Here is a 22,505-nt window from a genome sequence, read left to right on the forward strand (position 1 = left end):
AGCAACTCACTGTACAGGAAAAGGTTCAGAAATAGCTTGGCAGGCCTTGGAAATTACCAAATCTTTGAAGCTAAAATCAGTTATCTTTTAGGCATGCTCAAATCACTGCAAGCACGAATTAATCATTCGAACTGGTAAGCATTACGTTCCACAACTTTACATTAAAACACCATTCCAGTTTACATTTTTAAAAATTTACATGACATTTAGCTGATCTGGTATTTTTAATTATATTTCAACAAGTAAAATAAAACATGATACAATCAATTAATGCAGACTCATTAAGAACATTTCCAGATGTAAATGAAAGTTGGAGTGAGAAATGTAGAGGTCCTCCAGAGTCAGACCCTTCCCTACTGAATAGATGATTAGCCAGAAGCTATCATTAGTTGCAAAGCAATTTAAGGCCTCCCACGATGTCAAAAATGAAAGGAAACGAGGGAGAAGCATCATCCTGTAAATCAGTAAATGAGAAATGCTCTTTCAAGGTACTCAAGGGCACATCGTCCTTTTCTGTTAATTCTAATAATGCAAAACAACGAGGACTCAATAAAGAGGGCATAGGGAGCTTTTAGTGGAATTGGGTTTGTATCAGATACCTCAATGTTAACTTACGCTTAAAACACTTAAAAAGGATGCTTTCCCCAACATAGTGCAACCATATTTATTTCTATTTAAATAAATAAAAATGATCTTCTGAAATTATTATGACAAATATTTTATTCCTTATAATCTCAAAGGATCAGATATACATTGCCTGCTGCATTGCTTCATTAACCCAAGACCTATAAATACAAAAATAAGGTGGTACAATCAGTTCCTGAAACTTACCAATATATTCAAAAACGAAGACTACAAAGAAAGGTGTGACAAGGTCATTTATTCCTTGAACATATCCACTGGCAGGATGCCTTATCGCCCATATGAAAAGAATGCGTTCAAAGATCTGGAAAATAATTTGAAGAAAATCGAATGAAGGAAATATTTTCTAGTGCAGCAAGGACATTATTCAATTTTTGAAAATGAATGGCAACACAAAATGTGTGTTTCCAGAACAACACTATCACTGAACTTGAACAATAATATTTTTAAAGCCAATTCCACTGCTTGTCACCACAATGGCACTAGCCTATGCAGACCTTCAGCATTTTGCATAAATAAATCATGGCACATCAAGCTCAGTGATATGATTTATACACTTGTTGCTGTATCTTAAAAAACTAGCTGCATCAATTAATATATTTCACCTTGGTGATAGAAGCATGAAATCATGTTGTCATTCAATTTTGCTGTCCAATACTGTAAAGCAGCAATGCTAATATATAGTAATAACGCCAAGTAAAATATCTAGCTATCAAAATTCCTACGTGGCACACTTTCTGAAAATGCTAAAACTCACTTCCTGCAGTCGTGATCTTTGCAAGCACATCTATGTTTGTGCTAAATATTGACAATCAAGTACACATTTATAATAATTCTCAAAGTTAAATGCTATCTGACATAAGACAGAGCTCTGAGCATTGCACAAACGGCACAAGTCATTCATTACGTTTGCACTTGTCCACAGGCTTTCTGGGGCTACAGCACTGGAAATTTCTGCCAGCTGGACATCTCGAAAATGCACGATCCTAATGAACAGTTAAGTAACCATGCATCTTTGTAACCAGTCAAAATGAACCATTGTAATGAGCCACACAGTCTGAATCACAAAGTCACAGTTAGAAAATTGAACTCCATTTCAAATCAGATACAGAGCACAAAAATGAGAGAGAAAAAGTTGAAGAGAGTGACATTAAAAAAAAGGCAGAAAAAGTAAAGAAGCACTTTTTAAAATTATAAATAATTAAAATCTAAAGAAACGAGACGACAGACTTGTAAATTTTCCGAGTGGTTATTTGGCAGTTAACATCTGATTAACATAGTCCTTACATTATGACATGTGATTATAGTGTATTTTGATCTGTTAGTCCCTAACTGTGGGTAAATACAGCAACTCAACGTCATTCAATGTAGCTGAATGCCATATCAGACAGTGAGAAGTGTCTTTATAGAAGTTGACAGAAGAACATGACACCCCAGATACCACCTTTATTTTTGTGCATTTAACCACATATCTGTAGCTCGTCAAGCTGCTATTTCATTTTCAGAGTGTTAACAGAGAGCACTGTTAGCCTTATTGTTACTTACACAGCCATATCCTGGTCATTATATTATTTGCAGTTCTATAATCACGAGGTGGGATTGGGCGCAACTGAAGAAAGAATTTGCACTACGATGCTTCTTTCCATGACGCTAGGACATGGCAATCCACCATATGGCAAAAAATTTCCTTTGAAGTATAATCATTATGATAATGCAGAAAAAGTAGTTTTGCACTCCTAATTTTTTTTATTCATTCTATTTTTGGGCCTGTTATTGTGGAGTTTACCAATTGGAAACCTTTGAAGTTGACACAGGCACAGCTAAACACAGGAAGTTGCTGCGCACACTATCCTGTTCCTCCTAATCTGTGCTTTATTTGTAACTTGCTAATCAATTCAGCACTAGGTGTGAATTGCCACATTTATACACTAAACATAGCAGAAAGGCAAGGGGTGGTGCATTGTAATTACTGCCAAATAAATCCTTTTGGGCACTGGAAATTTGAATTTGCCATTCTGAAGTACTGTACTGTGTCCTCAGAATTTAATCAGTGTTGGAATTTTAAAAGCCTCAGCCCAGATCCATTCAGGGTTTGAAACGTTATTTCCAACCCTGATCAGATTTTAAAAAAAGGAGTTCACCAAGTAAACTTCCTGACCAGAATCTTCTGATGAAGGGTCTAGGCCCGAAACGTCAGCCTTCCTGCTCCCATGATGCTGCTTGGCCTGTTGTGTTCATCCAGCTCTACATCTTGTTATCTCAGATTCTCCAGCATCTGCAGTTCCTACTATCTCTGATATGATGCATAGATGCGTGACCAAATTACAATGAGGGAAACAGAAGAGTTCACTGGTGTTGACACCACGCCTTTTCTTGACACTGACTTTGTATTCCAAGATTTAAAGGTCCTGCAGCCACTTAAACAGCGCTGAGAGAAGGCAAATGTAAAACCTAAGTGGGATAGTGCCAGGTTGGTGAGGCGTTAATTGAGGTGAGGACTGTAAATCAATCGTTCAAGAGGTGTTGTCTTGTGGATTGGGAGGGTTAGGAGTTGGGACAGGTCGCAATGGAGTCAAGGGGGTTTATTTGGCCATAGAGTCATGCAGCATGGAAACAGATTCTTTGGTCTAACCAGTCCATGTAGAACATAATCCCAAACTAAACTAGTCCCATCTGCCTGCTCCTGGCTCACATCCCTCAGAATCTTTCCTGTTCACATACCTATCCAAACATCTTTTAAACGTTGTAATTGTGCCCACATCCACAACTTCCTCCGCAAGTCTGTTCCACACGCGAACCACCCTGTGTAAAAAAAATTGCCCCTCATGTCCTTTTTAAATCTCTCTCCTCTTATCTTAACAATGTCCCTAGTCTTGAAATCTTCCATCCTAGGAAATACACATCCACCATTAACCCTATCTATACCCCTCATGATTTTACTGACATTAACTTCGCTAATTTTTCCTGATGAATTAAGTAAGCCTTAGCCCTCTGAAGTTCTTAATCAAATTATTGACTTCTCCACAGGGTTATAGACACCAGGTAACTGCCCTTGCAATGCCACATCATCCTGATGTGCATCTTACAGGGTATATCCAGAATCTGACTATCCAAGGACTGGAAGAACTGGGCCATTTCTTTTCTTGGCGTCTTGTTTCACTTTTAATAGCATCTTTGTCTCTCCGTTTGGTTTTCGGTAAAATATTTTATCATGAACTATACCTAATTGATACCTCTTGATTTAGAATCAACAGCTTGGTGAAGACGCATCACTGTCCACAGACAGTGCACGTACATAAAGAGTGAATGCTGGCCCAGACACCTAACTAGTCCATGTTATTGTGCAAAATCCTGCAATAAGCACCGTTCCTTCACCATTGACCTTAAACTGCCAACCAATTTGTTTTCACAAGAATATGCAAAATTCTCCTGAAAATATGAGCCAGAATTTGAAAACAGTATGTCCATTAACCTGCAACTTGTGGTAGGTTAAGTTCCCTCAAGATTAGCAAATCACATGTTGCTAGCCATTTTGTACTTCTCCATTAGCTTAGCAAAAACAATATCTTTGTCGAGTAGAGATTGTGAAATTGAAGGAATTGGGACCACATCTGAAGGGGCACAGCATCAGGTGACCTCTCCAGTAAATGCTGGTCCTTCATCTTTTTTTCTTCTCTCGTTATGAAACTGCAAGTCGGTTCCCAATTGCACTACTTTTAAAGCCAGAAATTGCCAGCACCTCAACCTAGTGCACAATCTTCCTTTCCTGTGACTTACTCAAGAACTATCAGCAGAAATTCCAATCGATCTAGGTCACAATCTTTTTTGTACATTAGATTCTCCTCTCCAACATAGCTCTTATGGTATCTATTTCTTTTCTCTCAATTAGAAAAGTTCCATTCAAGTAAACAGCTTCAACTAAAGCATGGTAGTTGATGGGAATGAGAGCTTGGCCAGGGATAATATGGTGGAACAGACAGATATACAGTAGTGGACAAAATGTTGATTCACTCAAGGCTACCATATGTACAGGAACACATGCACACATCTGTACACTTTTATATACGGTATCCACCAACTACAGCAGGTGTCTTCACATATGCATCCTCCTTATTAAATGCGTTGGACAATTTATAAGGATTAACTCAATGTAAATTTTTACTTGCCCCAAACCTTTAAGTGTTACAAGATTCCACTGTAGTGTTCAATTTCTTGTTACAAGGCCAGCTTGATTCTTCTACAAATTCCTTTTCATTTGAAGGGGAATATGGTAAAGTCATTATGCCTAGACAAGGTCCAAATCACTCATTAAGTTTAGAAACATACAAACAGAAACATAGAAGATAGGAGCAGGAGGCCACCATTTGGCCCATTGAGACAACTCCACCATTTATCACAATTATGGCTGATGGTCCAACTCCACAGCCTAGTCTTGTTTTCTCCCCATAACCTTCGATCCCATTCACCTGAAGCGTTATAGCTAACCACCTTTTGAATACATTGAAGGTTTTGGCATCAACTACTTCCTGTGGTAATTAATTCCACAGGCTCACCGCTCTTTGGGTGAAGAAAGGTCTCCTCATCTCCGTCCTAAATGGTTAACCCCGAATCCTCAGACTGTGACCCCTGGCTCTGGACATACGCACCATCGGAAACATCATTCCTGCATCAACTCTGTCTAGTCCTGTTAGAATTTTCTAAGTCTCGATGAGAAACCCCCTCAATCATCTGAACTCCAGTGAAAACAATCACAATCCCAATCCCAATCCCAACAATCCCAAACAATCCAGTGAAAACAATCAGTCTTGCCAACGCCGGAATCAGCCTGATAAACCTTCACTGCACCCCCGTGAGAGCAAGAGCATCCTTCCTCAGAAAATACGACCAAAACTACACACAATATTCTAGGTGTGGCCTCACCAAGGCCCTGTATAACTACAACAACACATCCCTGCTAATGTACTCAAAACCTTTTGCAATGAAGGCCAATATACCATTTGCCTTTATTGCCTGCTGTACCTGCATGCTTACCTTCAGCGACTAGTGCACAAGAACACCCAGGTCTTGAACACTCCACTCTCCCAATTTACAGCCATTTCAGCCATTCATATGCCTTCTCACTTTTGCTTCTCGTGAATAACCTCACATTTATTCAAATTATACTGCATCTGCCATTGATTTGCCCACTCACCCAACCTATCCAGATCATGCTGAAGGATCTCTGCATCCTCATCACAGTTCACCGTCCCACCCAACTTGGCGTCATCTACAAACTTGGAGATGTTACATTTTGTTCCCTCATCCAAATCATTAATATGTATTGTGAATAGCTGGGGTCCCAGCACCAATTCCTGTGGCACCCCGTCAGTTACTGCCTGCCAATTTGAAAAGGACCTATTAATTCCTGCTTTTTGTTTCTTCTCTGCTAAAGTTTGGCAGATGGATAGTTTTCTATCCATCTCAGCACATTTCCCCCAATCCCAGGCACTTTAAACTCGCACAATAATCTCTTGTGCGGGACTTCATCAAACACTTTCTGAAAGTCCAAATATACCACATTGACTGGCTCCCCCGGTCAACTCTACGAGTTACATCTTCCTAGAATTCCTTCAGACTTGTCAAGCATGATTTCCCCTTCATAAATCCATGCTAACTGTCTGATTCTGCCACTTCTTTCTAAATGCTCTGCTATAAAGTCCTTGATAATGGATTTGAGAATTTTCCCTCCTACCGATGTTAGGCTTACTGTTCTATAACCGTGTTTTCTCTCTAACTCCCTTTTTGAATACTGGAGTGACATTAGCTACCCTCCAATCTGCAGGGACTGATCCAGATTCTATGGAATCCTGGAAGATGACAACCAATGCATCCATTCTTTCTACAGCCACTTCCTTAAGTACTCCAGGATGTAGCTTATCAGGCCCTGGGAATTTATCCACCTTCAATTCTATCAATTTTCCCAGCACCATTTCTCTGCTAATATTGATCGCCCTCAATTCTTCCCTCTCACTAAATCTTACAGTCTCCAACATTTCTGATGTCTGATTTGGGTCCTCTTTTGTCAAGACAGAACCAAAGCATGTATACAGTTGCTCAGCCATTTCTTTGCGCCCTATTATACATTCCACCATTTCTGTCTGCAGGGGACTTTGTCTTTACCAAACGCTTTCTCTTCACATACCTATTGCAACTCTTCGTCTAAGTCTTTATGTTCCCTGCAAGCCTACTTTCGTACTGTATTTTCTTACAGTATTTTACCGTATCAATCCCTTGGTCCTTCTTTGCTGAATTCTAAACTGCTCCCAATCCTTAGACATATTATTTTTCTTGGCCAATCTGTATGCTTCTTCCTTAGATTGGATACTATCTCTAATTTCCTTTGTAAGCCATGGATTGGCCCTCTTACCCATTTTGCTTTTGTACCAGACAGGAATAAGCAGTTGTTGCAGGTCCCCATTCGTTTTTTGAATGTTTGCCATTGCCTATCCACTGTCATCCCTTTAAATAACTCTCCCCAATCTATCAAGGCCAACACATGCCTCATATCTTCATTGTTTTCTTTATTAAGATTCAGCACCCGAGTCTCCAAATCAAATACCTCAACCTCCATCTTGATAAAAAAAATTCTATCATGTTATGGTTGTTCATTCCCAAAGGGACTAGCACAGCTGCATTGGCAATGATTCCCTTCTCATTGCACAGTACCCAGTCCAAGATGGCCTGCTCTCTAGTCAGCCCCTCCACATATTGGCCAAGGAAACGATCCAGTATACATTCCAGGAATTTCTCCTCTACACTATTATCGCTAAGTTGATTTGCCCAATTTATGTGCAGATTAAAACATGATCATCGATATTCCTTATCACATGCATCTCTAATTTCCTGTTTAATGCCACTCCCAACATCACCATTGCAGTTTGGGAGTCTAAATATTACAGTCATAAGTGTTTTTTGCCCCTTGGTATTTCTCAGCTCTACCCATACAGACTCCACATTGCCAGCGCTAATATCCTTTCTCACTATTGTGCTAATTTCCTCTTTAACCAGCATTGCCACTCCACCTTTTTTTCCTTTTTGCCGGTCCTTCCTCAATACTGAATAACCCTGGGACATTCAGTTCCAATCCGGTCACCCTGCAGCCAATGTAGTCAGTGCTGATTGGTGCAAGTTATAACCCATCACCAAACTATTGGTGATTAAGCGCATCACACATTTGCATCTTTGCAAGGTTTTTGAGGAACTCCCATTTACCGAAATAGCCACAACACAAAACCCCAAGAACAGCAGCTTCATAATAGGCAATTGAAATAAAGCTGTTTACGTAATGGAACTTTTTTTTTCTTTGTTCAAGGAATGTAGGAGCACCAGCTAGGGCAGCATCTCTTGGCCTTTCTTAATTGCCCTCAAGCTGATTATAAGTCACATTCTTGAACCAATGCAGTCTATATGGTAGAATAGGTACATCCAGAATATTGTTCAGAAGGAAGCTCCAGGATTTTCAGCTCGTGACAAGGAGGGAATGACGATACATTTTCAAGTCAGGACAGTGTGTCACTTTCAGCGAAAATTGGTCCCATGCAATTGCTATTCTGATCATTTCGCTAGTTAATAGTGCTGACCCCCATCATCTTTAGTTCTGATTGACCTGTTATGTATTTTCAGCATTTGCTGTTTTAATTTAAGATTTTAGTTGGTTTGCTGCCATTCTTAAGCAAATGCAAAGCTCACACAATGAACAAATTACCGGTGCAGATTTATATTCTCATGAATAAATTAAGATGATAAATTATGCTCCAACTAGAACCGTTTCATATTAATCTCATTATTTCACTCACACAGATTTATTGTTTCAAACATTCCTTATTTATCTTAAACCACCTGGGAAACTCAGAATGCAGATGTTTAAGGTTCAATCTGAAACTTTATAAACCACTTAACTCTTTCCGTACCAAGTGTTAGGAATATTGACAATCTTTAAAAAAAAAAATGGACATGATAAGACTCAGTGAAAAGACAAAATCAGGTTTCATCTCCCACTTTGTTAAAATTCATTCCTGTAATTGGTGATGCATTGAATATTGGATTTCTCACTTTCAGATAGGTGTCTAAGTAAGACCCTCCTTCTCTTTGTGGCTGTAAAATTTTGATTTAACTTCTGATCAATTATCGCTACAAACAAGCCAAATGAATGACTCTGACACTATCCAGCAGTGTTATTTGGAATCACACCCAAAATTGGAAGACCAATCAAACAATAGCATGACAGAGTCAGACTCACAGAATCAGACACTCAGATGTCCGAGTATGTCCCATCTAACCAGCAAGACAGACCTACAATATGTGGCAGCACAGGAGTATACAGATGGAAGGGACTCACCAGAGATATCTTCAACATTGATGCCACACCCATGATGTGTCATGGTATGCTAAACATGAATAAAGAAACGTCCTGTTGATTACCACTGTTCACCAATCTCAGCTGATGAATGAGTACTGCTCCATGCTAAACAAAATATAGAAGAACCATTGAGCGTAGCAAGGACCGTTAATGTCCATTACAAGAATGGCTCAGCATCACCACTTTTACTGAGCTGGCCAAATCTATTAGCCAGTCTGGGGTTGCAGCAAGCAAAGACAGAACCAAAACAAGGAAAAAAATCTTCATGACGTGGTCTTCACCAATCCATGTTCTGCAGATCGAACTGGCTACAACAATGGTGTAAGTGAAAACCACACAGTTCTTGTGCATATTGTGATGATACTAAGGTGGATTAAGAGGTGTACTTTGTCCTGTTTTTTTGTGAACAGACGTGGAGACAAAGATACTGAGTGGTCCACTCCATGCCAATAAGTTGAACAGCTTATGAGGCCTGGGTTTTTTTTTTAAAAAGTTAGAACATCGAAGCAGCATGAATGGGTGGAATCAGTTCAGTATGTTCATCAGCACTTTTGGATTCTCATGTGTTGTCATGACAATTGCCCCACAGGATGAATAAAATTACATTGATTCTAATTTCATTACAAAAGGTGAAAACGTGTTGTACAAAACAATACACACACACACACACACACACACACACACACTCTCTCTCTCTCTTAGAGTCAAAGAGGTATAGAGATATACAACACACAAACAGCCCTTTCGGTCCAACTCGCCCATGCCAAACAGATATCCTAAATTAATCTCGTGCCATTTGCCAGCATTTGACCCATATCCCTTTAAACCCTTCCAATCATGTACCCAACCACGTCTTTTGAATGTTGTAACTGTACCAGCCTCCACTACTTTCTCTGCGAGCACATTCCATACACACACCACCTCCTGCATGAAAAAGGTCACCCCTAAGGTCCCTTTGAAATCTTTCCCCTCTCACCTTAAACTCTCCCCTTTAGTTTTGACTCTCCTCCCCTGAGGCAAAGCCCTTGGCTATTCACCCTATCTATGCCCCACATGATTTTATAAACTTCTCAAATTTACCCCTCAGCTTCTGATGCTCCAAGGAAATTAGCCCCAGCCTATGCAGCCTCTCCCTCAAGCTCCAATCCTCCAACCCTGGCAACACCCTTGTAAATCTTTTCTGAACCCTTTCTAGTTTCACAATATCATTCCTATAGTAAGCAGTATTCCAAAAGTGTCCTATACAGCTGCAACATGACCTCCCAACTCCTGTACTCAATGCTCTAGCCGATAAAGGCAAGCATAGCAAACACCTCCTTCAATATCCTATCTACCTGCAACTCCACTTTCAAGGAACTATGAACCCACGCTCCAAGGTCTCTTCGTTCAGCAGCACTCCCCAGGGCCTTACTATTAAGTGCTTCAGCCCTGATTTGCCTTTCCAAAATGCAGTACCTCACATTTATCCAAATTAAAGTCCATCTACCACTCCACAGCCCATTGGCCCATCTGATCAAGATCCCATCACACTCTGAGGTAACCTTTTTCACTGTCCACTTCATCTCCAATTATGGTGTCATCTGCAAACTTAGCAACCATACCTCCTATGTTCACATTCAAATAATTTCAGCTCATGTACTAGAAGAGCTCTTGTTCTTCCTCAAAGCAAGACCAAAAGCTTCTTTTTTTGCATTTAAACTTCTTTTAAGACTGCACCAACTAGTTTCAGAGAAGTCTCTAGTCACAAACACACATTTAATCCATAAACAGGCATAGCGCATTGCACTGTGTTTCCTGTGTTACAGAATTATACTGAACACAAAAGCTACTCTTCATCTTCATCTATGAAATAATTAATAGCTTCAATCATATAATCTTTACCCGGAGAGAATTGTATGTCATCCAAGATTAAACATTAGACAATCAGTCTGAGAATACAGTTACAGTGGAAGAACAGGTGGTAGGGCAGGAGAGAGCTGGATATCATTGAGACACATGTGCAAACTGATCCCACGCCTATGAATCACATGAACAAGAGGAAGCATCGACAACAGCAACAACACCTGTCTACCCATAGCAATTACAACATGGTGCATTTGTATTGCATTTTCCATGTCAGGAAAAATCCTAAATAGCTTCACAATGGTCTAATTAGAGAGAAACATATGTCAGGGCAAGCAAAAAGATATTGCAGTTCACAGATAACTCAGATTTATGAGACAGACTTAAAGAGTACTGGAAGTGTTCAAGGAAAGAAATCCAGAGCTCATGGCCATAGCATGGTGATGAAATAGAGATCAAAGTCAGGTGACTGAGTCAAATCTGATTTGGAGTTGTAAAGCTAGATAAAGTGACAGATACAGTGAGGCCACCAGAGCAGAAAGGATGAGAGATGAGCATTCTAACTATTGAGCCTGATGGCCAAGTCTAGTTTACAAAGAAGAGAAAAATGTACAGAGACCAATACTGAGGGGCATAACTGAGAATTCTATAACTGCAGATTACATGAAGGCTAAATGCAACAGGCAGTATGCTACAGAGGCAAATAACTCCACAACTAACACTCTGCAGTCCTGCCTATTCCAGTTGTGAATCAGCATGAGAGCAAAACAAAAAGACTGAAGAATTCACAATCGTTTTCAGTTATAACTACTGAATGGCCTTTCTCTGTTCCCACCTCCTCTCTCCAAGGATTACTTGATTTGAAATATCATATCATTAGTGGGCATACTGTGGGCAAAAGAGTTAAAAAGTGGCAGAGGACTGATGCCTGTTAACGCAAGGTTAGCATTAAATCAAGTGTGGGACCAAGAAGCACTAGTAAAAATCAACAGGGGTAATGTAATTCTGCGCAGCACAAAAAAAATGGCTGTGGTACTGTCGGCCCACCATCTTGGTAGAGCGTTGCTGTGAGAAACTCCTAAGTCCAACTGTCTTCAGCTGTTACATCAACAACTGTTGCTCCATTACAGTCAGAAATATGAGTATTCACCATTGATTGCAAGTATGCACGTCCATTCGCAATTCCTTATCATGAAGCATTCCTTGCTTTGAAGTAACACTTGGACAACACCCATATTTAGGCTGTTAAGCGCTAAATAACATCCATACAACTCAAGTGCCAGGCAATAGCTAGCTACACAAAGAGACAATCTAAGCATCACCTCATTATCACATTATAGCACTTATCCTCTGGAAATGAGCTTTTCCACCTGTATTTGGACCAACGCAACATGGAAATTAAGAAACCCAAACTCACTGGTGGGTTCCTGAAGAGTAAGTACTATTTTAAAGTACTTTCAATGACCAGTTCCATAACTTCGCCAAAAATTGAGAGATCAGGTAATAACTGGCCAAATTGGATCTGTCCTTTTTCTGTGAAGCAACCATTTGTGACAACTTATCAAGCTCCTTTATTTCCAAATCCATCACAAATGGGAAAACTTTGTTAAACCACCAAACTGCCCAAATTCTGACTGTGTAACTCAAGTTAAAAGAATATGTACATCAGATCTTTCTAGTAAGAAAGTAATTATTTCTTGTAATCATTTTTAACCAATGCAAAAAAGAAACATGAACAGCTAACTTTTAACTCAAACTCTACCCATTTTTAAAATTCTCATACACCTACAAATAGACCCAAAAGAACACAAGAACTCGGAGGAAGAGACCATTCAACCCCTCAATGCTGCCCTGCCATTCAATAAAAATTATAGCTCATCTGCTCCAGGCCACAACACCTCTTTTGTGGCAACTCCTCAAAGCCCTCAACTCCTTCATATTTCAAAAATCTATCCAGCTCATCTTTAAACGTTTTCAACAATCTATCCTCCATAACTCTCTGGGGTAGGGTTTTCCAAACAATCACTATTCTAAGAAGAAATTCCTTCACATCTTGATTTTAACAAAGTTCCCTTAATTCTGCTGTTACATCCCGCAGTTCAAGATTCCCCTTTTAGCGAAAATGTCTTCTCAACATCTCCACCGTCAAGCCCCTCAGCATCTTCGACATTTCAATCAGATTGCACCACATTCTTCTAAACTCTAATGAATAAAGGCCTAAACTGTCAGCCACTCTTGATAAATCAATCCCTTCATCCCAGGAATCAGCCTGGTGAATCCCTACTGAACAGCCTCCAAGTCCAGTTGATCCTTTCTTAAACGTGAGACCAGAACTGTACATAGTAAAGACTTCTTCATTTTTATATTCCAAATTCCTAACAATAGAGACCAAAATTCTATTTGCCTCCCTAATTATTTAGTGCACCTGCATGCTGACTTGTGTTTCATGCACAAGAACATTCAAATCCCTCTGCACTGCTTGTTTTTGATATGTCTCTCCATTTAAACAATAGCCTGCATTTTGATACTTCCTACCAAAGTTTACTACGTTAAACTACATCTGCCAACTTTTTGCCCACTAACTCAACGAAATTATATGCCCTTGCAGATTCCTCATGCCTTCACCACAACCTGCCCTCCCACTTATTTCTGGATATTTGCATACATTGTACTCTGCCCCCTCCTCTAAATCATTAACAGTTAATAAATAATTGAGATCTATGTTAGTTAGGTCCTAACTTACTCGTTAGGTAATTAAAGACCCATTAATCCCAACTCAGTTATATGTTTGTTAACTGATCCTCAACCCATGCTAATACACTATCCCAACATACCTTGAGCACCTATCCTGTACAATAGCGTTTTAGGTGGCACATTATCAGATACTTTCTAGAAATCCAAATTGACAAGTTCCCTTTTTATCAACTCTGCTTGTTATATCCTCTAGGAACTCCAATGTCATATTAAACATTTGCAAAGTTGGAACTGTCCTGGAATCCAGCAAGTTCTGGAACATTTTGACTAATCTCTTCTATCAGATGATATCGTCTCTTCAACCACTTTGTTTAAAACGCTAGGATGCAGGCAATCAGGCAACCTGTCTTCCTCAGTCCCAATAGCATATCAAATACTCTGTCTGTCATGATTTAGGCTGTTACAAGACATTTCCTGCCATTAGCACTTTGCTTTTCTGGAATCTTCAGGTCATTTATGGTGTCTTCCAATATGAAGATCAATGCAAAATATCATTGTAAATAATCTGCCATTTCCCTGTCCCGCATCATCAATTCCACAGTCACATTCACCAAATGTGTCACGTTCACTTCAGCTACATTTTATTTTAAATACCCTCAGTGTCTAGCTGTTACACTGCATATTTTTAGCCAATTTACCTACATAATCAATTTTCACCCTTTTTATTAGCATTTCACTCACTGCTCCAATAAGACAACATGGTATGTACAACTCACAACGTGTTCCAGTAACTTGTTTTTAAAACTGCAAACACCTTCCTCCACCACTTCCTTAGTTTTAAGCAGTGTGTTTTCTCATTTTTAGTCCACAGTCCAAATAAAGTGGAAGGGTCTTAAAAATGTGGACAGCTTCAAATTTTGTCAGCTTGATGACAATGATATGGCTATATTTGAACAGATTAAACAGACTTGCAGTTAGTTCTAGAGGATAACCATTCAACAACAAAGTTGTCAAAGCACAAAAACATTGCTGCTGTCAGCGCACACTGGTATTAACACACCTCGCCACAAATATCCCACCAGAGACCACTCTGTCCTTGAAAACTACCACATCTCCAATCTCCCTTTCCTCTCAAGTCCCTAATTCCTCCAGGCCAAACTTGCCCACCATTTTATATCCAAATCCTTCCAACTGGTATCTATTCCTTCATATCGCTGAAGCGGCTATGACCTAAGTCACAAATGGCATCGTATATAAGAGCAGCCACAAGGAATTATCCCTCATCCTTCTTAGCCTCTCTACAGTCTTTGATACAGCTGACCACATCAATCTTCTCCAAAGCACGTCCTCCACTATCCATCTGCTGGTAGGTATGATACTTTTGTAATTCTATTTATTCCTGTCTAATTGCAGCCAGCGAATCACCTGCAAGAGCTCATCTATCACTATTACTCTTCTATTTCACATCTACATGCTGCCTCTTGATGACATCATCTGAAAACACATCAGGGTCCACATGTGCTCATGAGATCCAACTCCACCTTATCACCTCCACTCCCAAAGTCTTCACTTTCTGACACATTGCTTGTCCAACAACCAGTAATAGATGAGCAAAGACTGCTTCTAGCTAAAGGGTGGGCAGACTGAAGCCATTGTATTCGGTTTGTGCCGAAAACTTAATTCCCTTACAACTGACTTACCTCTTTCTACAGGTGATGCAAGGTGTGTATTTGAGTGTTGGGATTTTTGAGTTTTCAACCGGTGGCACATGGGTTTTTATTGTGTTGGATGGAGTTTAATGATTAACATAACTATTCCTGCAGCCATGGGGATAGCTTCTGAAACTGACTGAGCAATATAGCCTCCAAAAATGATGGATTTTCGTTGTATTTGCCAAATTCTTATGCCGAACAATGTAAACAGGTTTCTGTTGTCAAGTTCAGGATATTCTTGGATCAGGTTGGGGTCGAGAGGGAACACCTACCGCTTAGAAAGCCTTTTCAGTTTCAGGTTGGAAATTCTGCAATTTTGGTGAAATTGGATGCGTAAAGCTGTTGTTCCTGAGAAGAGGAGGAGACAGCTTAGATATTTTTTTTAAATAGTTTAACTCCGAGTAAATCCTCTCCGGCAGGAGTACTACAAAATGGTGGCTTTGGGAACCTGTAAAGTAGTACTTCAGGAATTATGAGATTATACTTGTAATATGTTTCAGAATCTTTAAATGTCTGTCATATGTAAATTGCTTGGTTTATTATATTCTATCTCCATTTCTTTGGATCAATAAACTTGAATTTCATTATTATAACTAAATCTGCAACATTGTGTGCTTGAGAGAACACCTTGTTAAAACAAAGATAACTATCATCTCACAAGCTGGATTTTAGTCCGTTCTGACTTGCCCAGTAATAATATCAGCTGGGTTCATAACACAGACTGTTCATCACTTTAGCACCCTCTTTGGCTGAGGGTCAGCTTCCAATCACATACCCACGTCATCACCAAGGCCAAATACTTCCCATCTTCGTAAGAGCAACCCAGTTCACCCTGTCTCAGGTAATCTGCACTGAAAAATTCACCCAAGTCTGTTCCTGATAAACTTGACTAATCCGATGCCACCTCTGCTGTTCCACCTTGTAGAAACTTCATCCAAAACTGTGCTGGAATCCTAACTCGCATGGAATCTGGTTTGCCTGTCAAATTGCAAACTTCATTTTAGTTTTCAAATCTCTCCATGAACACAGTTCTCCCATCATTTTACCCTACTCCAACCCAAATTTTCAAGACCTCCGCACTCCAATTCTGCCCTTGTGCACACCCCAGATTTTAATTATGCCATCACTGCTCATCCTGCCTTCTACTGCCCAAATACAAGGCACTGAAATTCTCACCCTACAGTTCTCCATCTTTACCTTAAAAGGAGAGCAATGTGTAGGGATTCAACTGCATAGGCCATTAATGAGGTCACATCAAGTGTACTCTACACAGTTTTTGGTGTCCTTATTCAAAGGATTATTTATTTCTGGGATTGAAGCGATTGTCTCTTGATGAAAAGTTGAGTTTATACTGAAGAGAGTTTAGAAGAAAGGAGGGTAATCTTATCAAAACATCGAAGATTGAGACAACTTGAAAGCTCTTGCCGAGAGGATTATCTCTTCACAATCAACTACCCTGACCTCTCATCTCCCTTGGAGGAATTTAGATCTAGAGGTACAGATTCAGAGCAAGGGTATTAACTTAAGATGATAAGGAGGAATTTCTTGTCTCAGAGGGCTGTTAACCCACAGAATTTACTATCCCAGTGAGCTGGGGAGGCTGTGTCACTGAATATACTCTGGCTGTTTTTGATAGACTTATAATTGACAATGGTTATCAAACATAAGAACATAAGAACTAGGAGCAGGAGTAGCCCGTCTGGCCCTTCGAGCCTGCTTCGCCATTCAGTAAGATCATGGCTGATCTTTTCGTGGATTCAGATCCACTTACCAGCGTTCTCACCGTATCCCTCAATTCCTTTATTGTTCAAAAAAATATCGACTTTTTTTTAAAAACGTTTACTGAAGTAGCGTCAACTACTTCACTGGGCAAGGAATTCCATAGATTAACAACCCTCTGGGTGAAGAAATTCCTTCTCACTTCAGTCCTAAATCTGCTCCCTCTAATCTTGAGGCTATGCCCTCTTGTCCTAGCTTCACCTGCCAGTGGAAACATCCTCTCTACTTCTATCTTATCTATTCCCTTCATAATTTTGTATGTTTCTATAAGATCCCCCTTCAATCTTCTGAATTCCAATGAATATAATCCCAATCTACTCAGTCTCTCCTCATAAGCCAACCCCCTCAACTCCGGAATCAATCTAGTGAACCTCCTTTGCACCCCCTCCAGTGCCAATACATCCTTTCTCAAGTAAGGAGACCAAAACTGCACGCAGTACTCCAGGTGTGGCCTCACCAGCACCTTCTACAGCTGCAACATAACCTCTCTGCTTTTTATTTCAATCCCTTTAGGGATGAAGGACAAAATTCCATTTGCCTTCCTAATTACTTGTTGTACCTGCAGACCTACCTTCTGTGATTCATGCACAAGGACACCCAGGTCCCTCTGCATAGCAGCATGCTGCAACTTTTTACCATTCAAATAATAATCCTTTTTACTATTACTCCTACCAAAATGTATGACTTCACATTTATTTACATTGTATTCCGTCTGCCAGACCTTTGCCCACTCACTCAATGTATCTATGTTCCTCTGCAAAGTTTCACGGTCCTCTGCACACTTTGCTTTGCCACTCATCTTAGTGTCATCTGCAAACTTTGACACCCTACACGTGGTCCCTAACTCCAAATCATCTATATAAATTGTAAATAATTGCGGTCTCAACACCGATCCCTGAGGCACACCACTAGTCACTGACTGCCAGCTAGAATAGCACTCATTTATCCCCACTCTTTGCTTCCTGTCTGTCAACCAATCCTCTATCCATACTAATACTTTACCCTTAATGCCGTGCATTCTTATCTTATGCAGTAGCCTCTTGTGCGGCACCTTGTCAAAGGCCTTCTGGAAGTCCAGGTACACCACATCCACTGGGTCCCCATTGTCCACCTTGCTCGTAATGTCTTCGTAGAATTCCAAAAGATTTGTCAAACATGACCTGCCCTTCATGAACCCATGCTGCGTCTGCCCAACGGGACAATTTCTATCAAGATGCCTTGCTATTTCTTCCTTGATAATAGACTTCAGCATCTTCCCCACTACAGAGGTTAAGCTCACCGGTCTATAATTCCCCACCTTTTGTCTACTTCCCTTTTTAAACAGTGGCGTCACATTTGCTGTTTTCCAATCTGCTGGGACTGCCCCAGAGTCCAGCGAATTTTGGAAAATTACCGCCAGTGCACCTGCTATTTCTCCCGCCATCTCTTTTAGTATCCTGGGATGCATTCCATCAGGGCCAGGAGACTTATCAATCCTTAGCTCAGCTCCATTAGCTTGCCCAACACTACCTCTTCGATAATAATGATTGTTTCCAGGTCCCCACCTACCTTCGTCTCTTTGTCAATTACTGGCATGTTATTAGTGTCCCCCACTGTGAAGACCGATACAAAATACTTGTTCAATGCCAAAGGCAGATGGGGAAATGGACTTAAGGCCAAAATTCAAATTAGTAAAGATATTTTTGAATGATACAACAGTTAATATTCCGAACGGCCCAGTCTTGCTCCCATTTCTTGCATTCTTATTTCATGGTCAGACTAACCTCTCTGACAAAGATTTTGGTCATCTCTCAATGTTAATTTACCATTGATCTGTGATCAATTTAGTTCAGTAATGCTACTGTTGGATATCCTAGAACATTTTCATATAATAAGTGCACTGTGTAAATGCAAGCTGTCAACGTTGTTTTATCCTGCGCAACAAATCAAAAAGCTGTTATTTGGGCCTCATGAAGAGGCCAATGTGGATCATTAATTTGGCATCTCTGGCTGAAGGTGGTTGTCAATCGCACTCATGCTGGACTCTACTGTAATTGAGAATGGAGATGTTCATGGAACCTCCTGATCCACTTAACTCCTGAAACAAACACAAACATTCCCTGCTGGATGTGGTAGGAAGTGCAGAGTTTTGATCTGATATTTGGAATAGAAATCTGTCCAAAACAAGCAACATTAATTCATAGCAAGCACATGGTTTGACAAGTAGAATTGCCATTTTCAGCCATACTTCGTACTGATCCCAGCAAGTACTTCTCCACTCTTTGTTGAACAATGATTCATTGTACCAAAGCCATCAAGCTAGACAGTGAGAGATATCTCACTTAGAACGCTATCAATACTATTTAACACAATGGAGGATGTTTTGAGGTTAATAGCAGAACTTCATCTCCAAAAGTCAGATCTGATGGCCACTCCGGCCAACACAGTTATAAACAAAGAAATCTGCTGTTGTAGGTCACCAAGGGCATAGTTGATGTCATGTAGGTTTTTCCCCCCCCCCCAGAGTGCATTCTGCACCCTTGCTATCCTTGATGCTTCTTCCAAATGGTGTTCAACATAGACAGCCTGCTAATTCAGCTGCTAAGGGAAAGCAGAAAGCATAAAAGAAAAACGTTTTCTTGCCTATTTATGGCCTTAGTCTGACAGACTTTATGGGATCCAAACAATTTCCCCGAGTCACCCTCTTCCAACCATATACCACAGTACCCCTCATAATGGAGCAGTTTAGTATGCTTAGGTACAGTTCTGTTAATGACTGCAATGCACTTGCTTGACTTGTCATTGATATAATAAACCATTTGTTCGCATTGCAAGATAAAGAGTGGCATTAATGAAAAAATAGTTGCCACTGCTGCACGTGCAGTTGTAACTGTCAAGATATTGCATCATTAGCGAAACACAGCACTTAATGCATATCCTGCACGGTTCTTTCATTCACTGGAGAGTAAAGCTCTTCAAATGTCTTATCGTGCAGAGGAGCAAATACCTAATCATTCCATCTCCAAACAATCAGAGGAGGAGATTGGACAAAGAGCAGCCAAAAGGTTTTCTTCCAATCTCAAGAAGTTAAATGATCAAGTTTAGGTTGCATTGTACTCCTCACTTCAATTTACAATGCTTCATGGTGTAAAACTTTCAAATACAAGTTACCGAATCACTTTAATTAAATGGATGATATGCTGGTCAATCGAGTATTGACCGCTTACTAAGGAGCAAACCTGCAACACTACAAGGATTGAGTTTGAAAGAAGCACTCTGATTTTGGACACCCATGTCACGTGCCAACTGGTAATGGCACTGGACACAAACATACCCTTGGTGTTGATTCTCCTGTTATTGAGGAAGACTTTACCAAGTCAACTGATATTTTGTTTCATGCATCCAAACCCAATGAGCTAAATCAAAGCCAAATGCATATATGGTTTTAATCATTTGATACAGTCTGATTGGGCCATTTCAGAAAGCAGTCAAAGTTTAAAAAGTTTTTGAGGAGACTTGAAGCTTGAGTTGTGGAGGGAATTTTTGATTTGTTCAAGCTCATTGTTCATACACATAAATAATAAGCGGAACAGACCAACAATGCTTCATTGGAGACACACTGTTGATCTTACCTAGTATTGTGACAAAATGTCTACAAACCAACCCACCAGCTCAGCGAACAAACCAACAACCCCATCCATAACCCGAGCTACAAGTCTTTTCAAAAACTTTCAACACCTATGGGCACAACACGCTCAAACTAGCCCAATGATGGGAAACCTATGCTATCTGACGGACCACCACCCACAAGCAGCTTTATTTCTTACTTGAATGCCTCAAGAAACAAGTACTACCACACAGCGTAAAACACAAACCACCTCTCAATAACCCACAAGCATGAAGAACAGCCGCAGAATGCTACATGATCAACAATACCCATAACAGCCTTCACAAATATAAGCAGGAAATTGTGCGCCAAAAATCGTCATAATCAGACTCGACCAGCCGAGAATAGACCGCAACACTGGAACAAGCGATCACTATCAAACAGCACACAACGAAGACAAAGAAAAGACTGGCCCTAAAGAAAAAAACTAAGCAAACTCACCCACAGCAATGATACGGACAGAGAAGGCCCTTGGATAAGAAACCTAACTGACCAGCCACTCTCAGGTACTGAAAAAGCTGTCCTGACACGCGGACTAAATTACAATCAGAGACGCAAGTAAAACTGACTTCCTCGCCGCGCTAGAATCCACTTTAAAAAACAGCGGACTCTCAGATGAAACCCAACAGACCATTAGGCAGACTATAGTCCCAACATTGAGCAGAAAGAGTGAAGGTAACCGCCTTGAACACACTGGAAAGGAAGGCCCTCGGAGGACTCAGGAAAGACAAAAACATTGTGATCCTGTCTGCAAACAAGGGACACATGACCGTCATTCTAAACAAAGTGGAATACATCGAGAAAGCACAAACGTTAACAGACACCTGCACTTACCAACAGATGGCAACAGACCCACACCACAACTTGAAAACCGAATCACCACCACCCGAAGGAAATTACACCAGACAGGGGAAACAATTAAATACGGCCCACTTCTATGGACTTCCCAAAGTACACAAGCCAGAACTTCCCCCTCAGACCCACAGTCTCCCTCCAGGGTACACCATCATGCAGACTAGCTGAAGAATTACAACAGAAACTGACACACTCAGTAAACAGCTCAACCCAATCTATCCACCCAGCCCAAGAATTCTTCAATATCAAAGACACCAGAATCCATGAGGACGAAACTATGACCTCCTTTGACGGGACAGCACTGCTTACTTCCATCGACATCCCCCTAACTAAGGAAACACTAGACAAAACAGTAATGCCGACCCCCTACAACACCAACACCAACAGCAAGGACAGCACCCTTAAACTCCTAGATTTATGCCTCACGACCCACTTGGTCTTCAACAGCTAGGTATGCAAACAAATCAACAGAATACCCATGGGATCACCCATATCAGGACTTGTAACTGAAGCAGGAATGCAAAGACTAGAATGGACAGCCCTTCCTACTATCCAGCCATAACTATGGGTCCTCCATGTAGGATGACATATTTGTCATTATCAAGCACACAAAACTGGAGGAAACTGACCAACTCATCAACAACATCCTCAGCAACATTAAATTCACCAGGGAAGAGGAGAACAACCACTGACTTCCATTCCTGGATGTGAAGGGCCAATGATGAGCTCCAGACCAGTGTATACAGGAAGGCCACACATACGGACCAAATACTTAATTACAAAAGCAACCACCCCAACACCCACAAACAAAGCTGTATCAGGACTCTGTTCAAAAGAGCCATAACACACCGCAGCATCCCAGAACTGCGCAAAGCCGAAGAACACCTCCTCAGCGTCTTTAAAAACAAGGGCTGCCCAAAAAGCGTAGTCCGCCAGC

General features: G+C 40.5%; 1 protein-coding gene across 3 annotated transcripts in view; it reads right to left on the reverse strand.

Moving 5' to 3' along the window:
* Positions 1-434: 434 nt before the first annotated feature.
* The window catches only part of LOC109911639 (TBC1 domain family member 22A-like), a 38,529-nt gene continuing 16,458 nt past the window's right edge, over positions 435-22,505 (reverse strand). For all 3 annotated transcript variants that reach the window (XM_048621386.1, XM_048621385.1, XM_020510990.2), the window contains 2 exons: positions 832-946; positions 435-454 (listed from right to left, as the gene is read on the reverse strand). In XM_048621386.1, coding sequence (XP_048477343.1) covers positions 450-454; positions 832-946 — 120 coding nt within the window. In that variant the 3' untranslated portion in view covers positions 435-449. The remainder of the gene's footprint in view (positions 455-831; positions 947-22,505) is intronic.

Source organism: Rhincodon typus, unplaced genomic scaffold (assembly GCF_021869965.1).
Source record: "Rhincodon typus isolate 14 unplaced genomic scaffold, sRhiTyp1.1 hic_rhity00000613, whole genome shotgun sequence".
In the NCBI taxonomy this organism is placed as follows: domain Eukaryota; kingdom Metazoa; phylum Chordata; class Chondrichthyes; order Orectolobiformes; family Rhincodontidae; genus Rhincodon; species Rhincodon typus.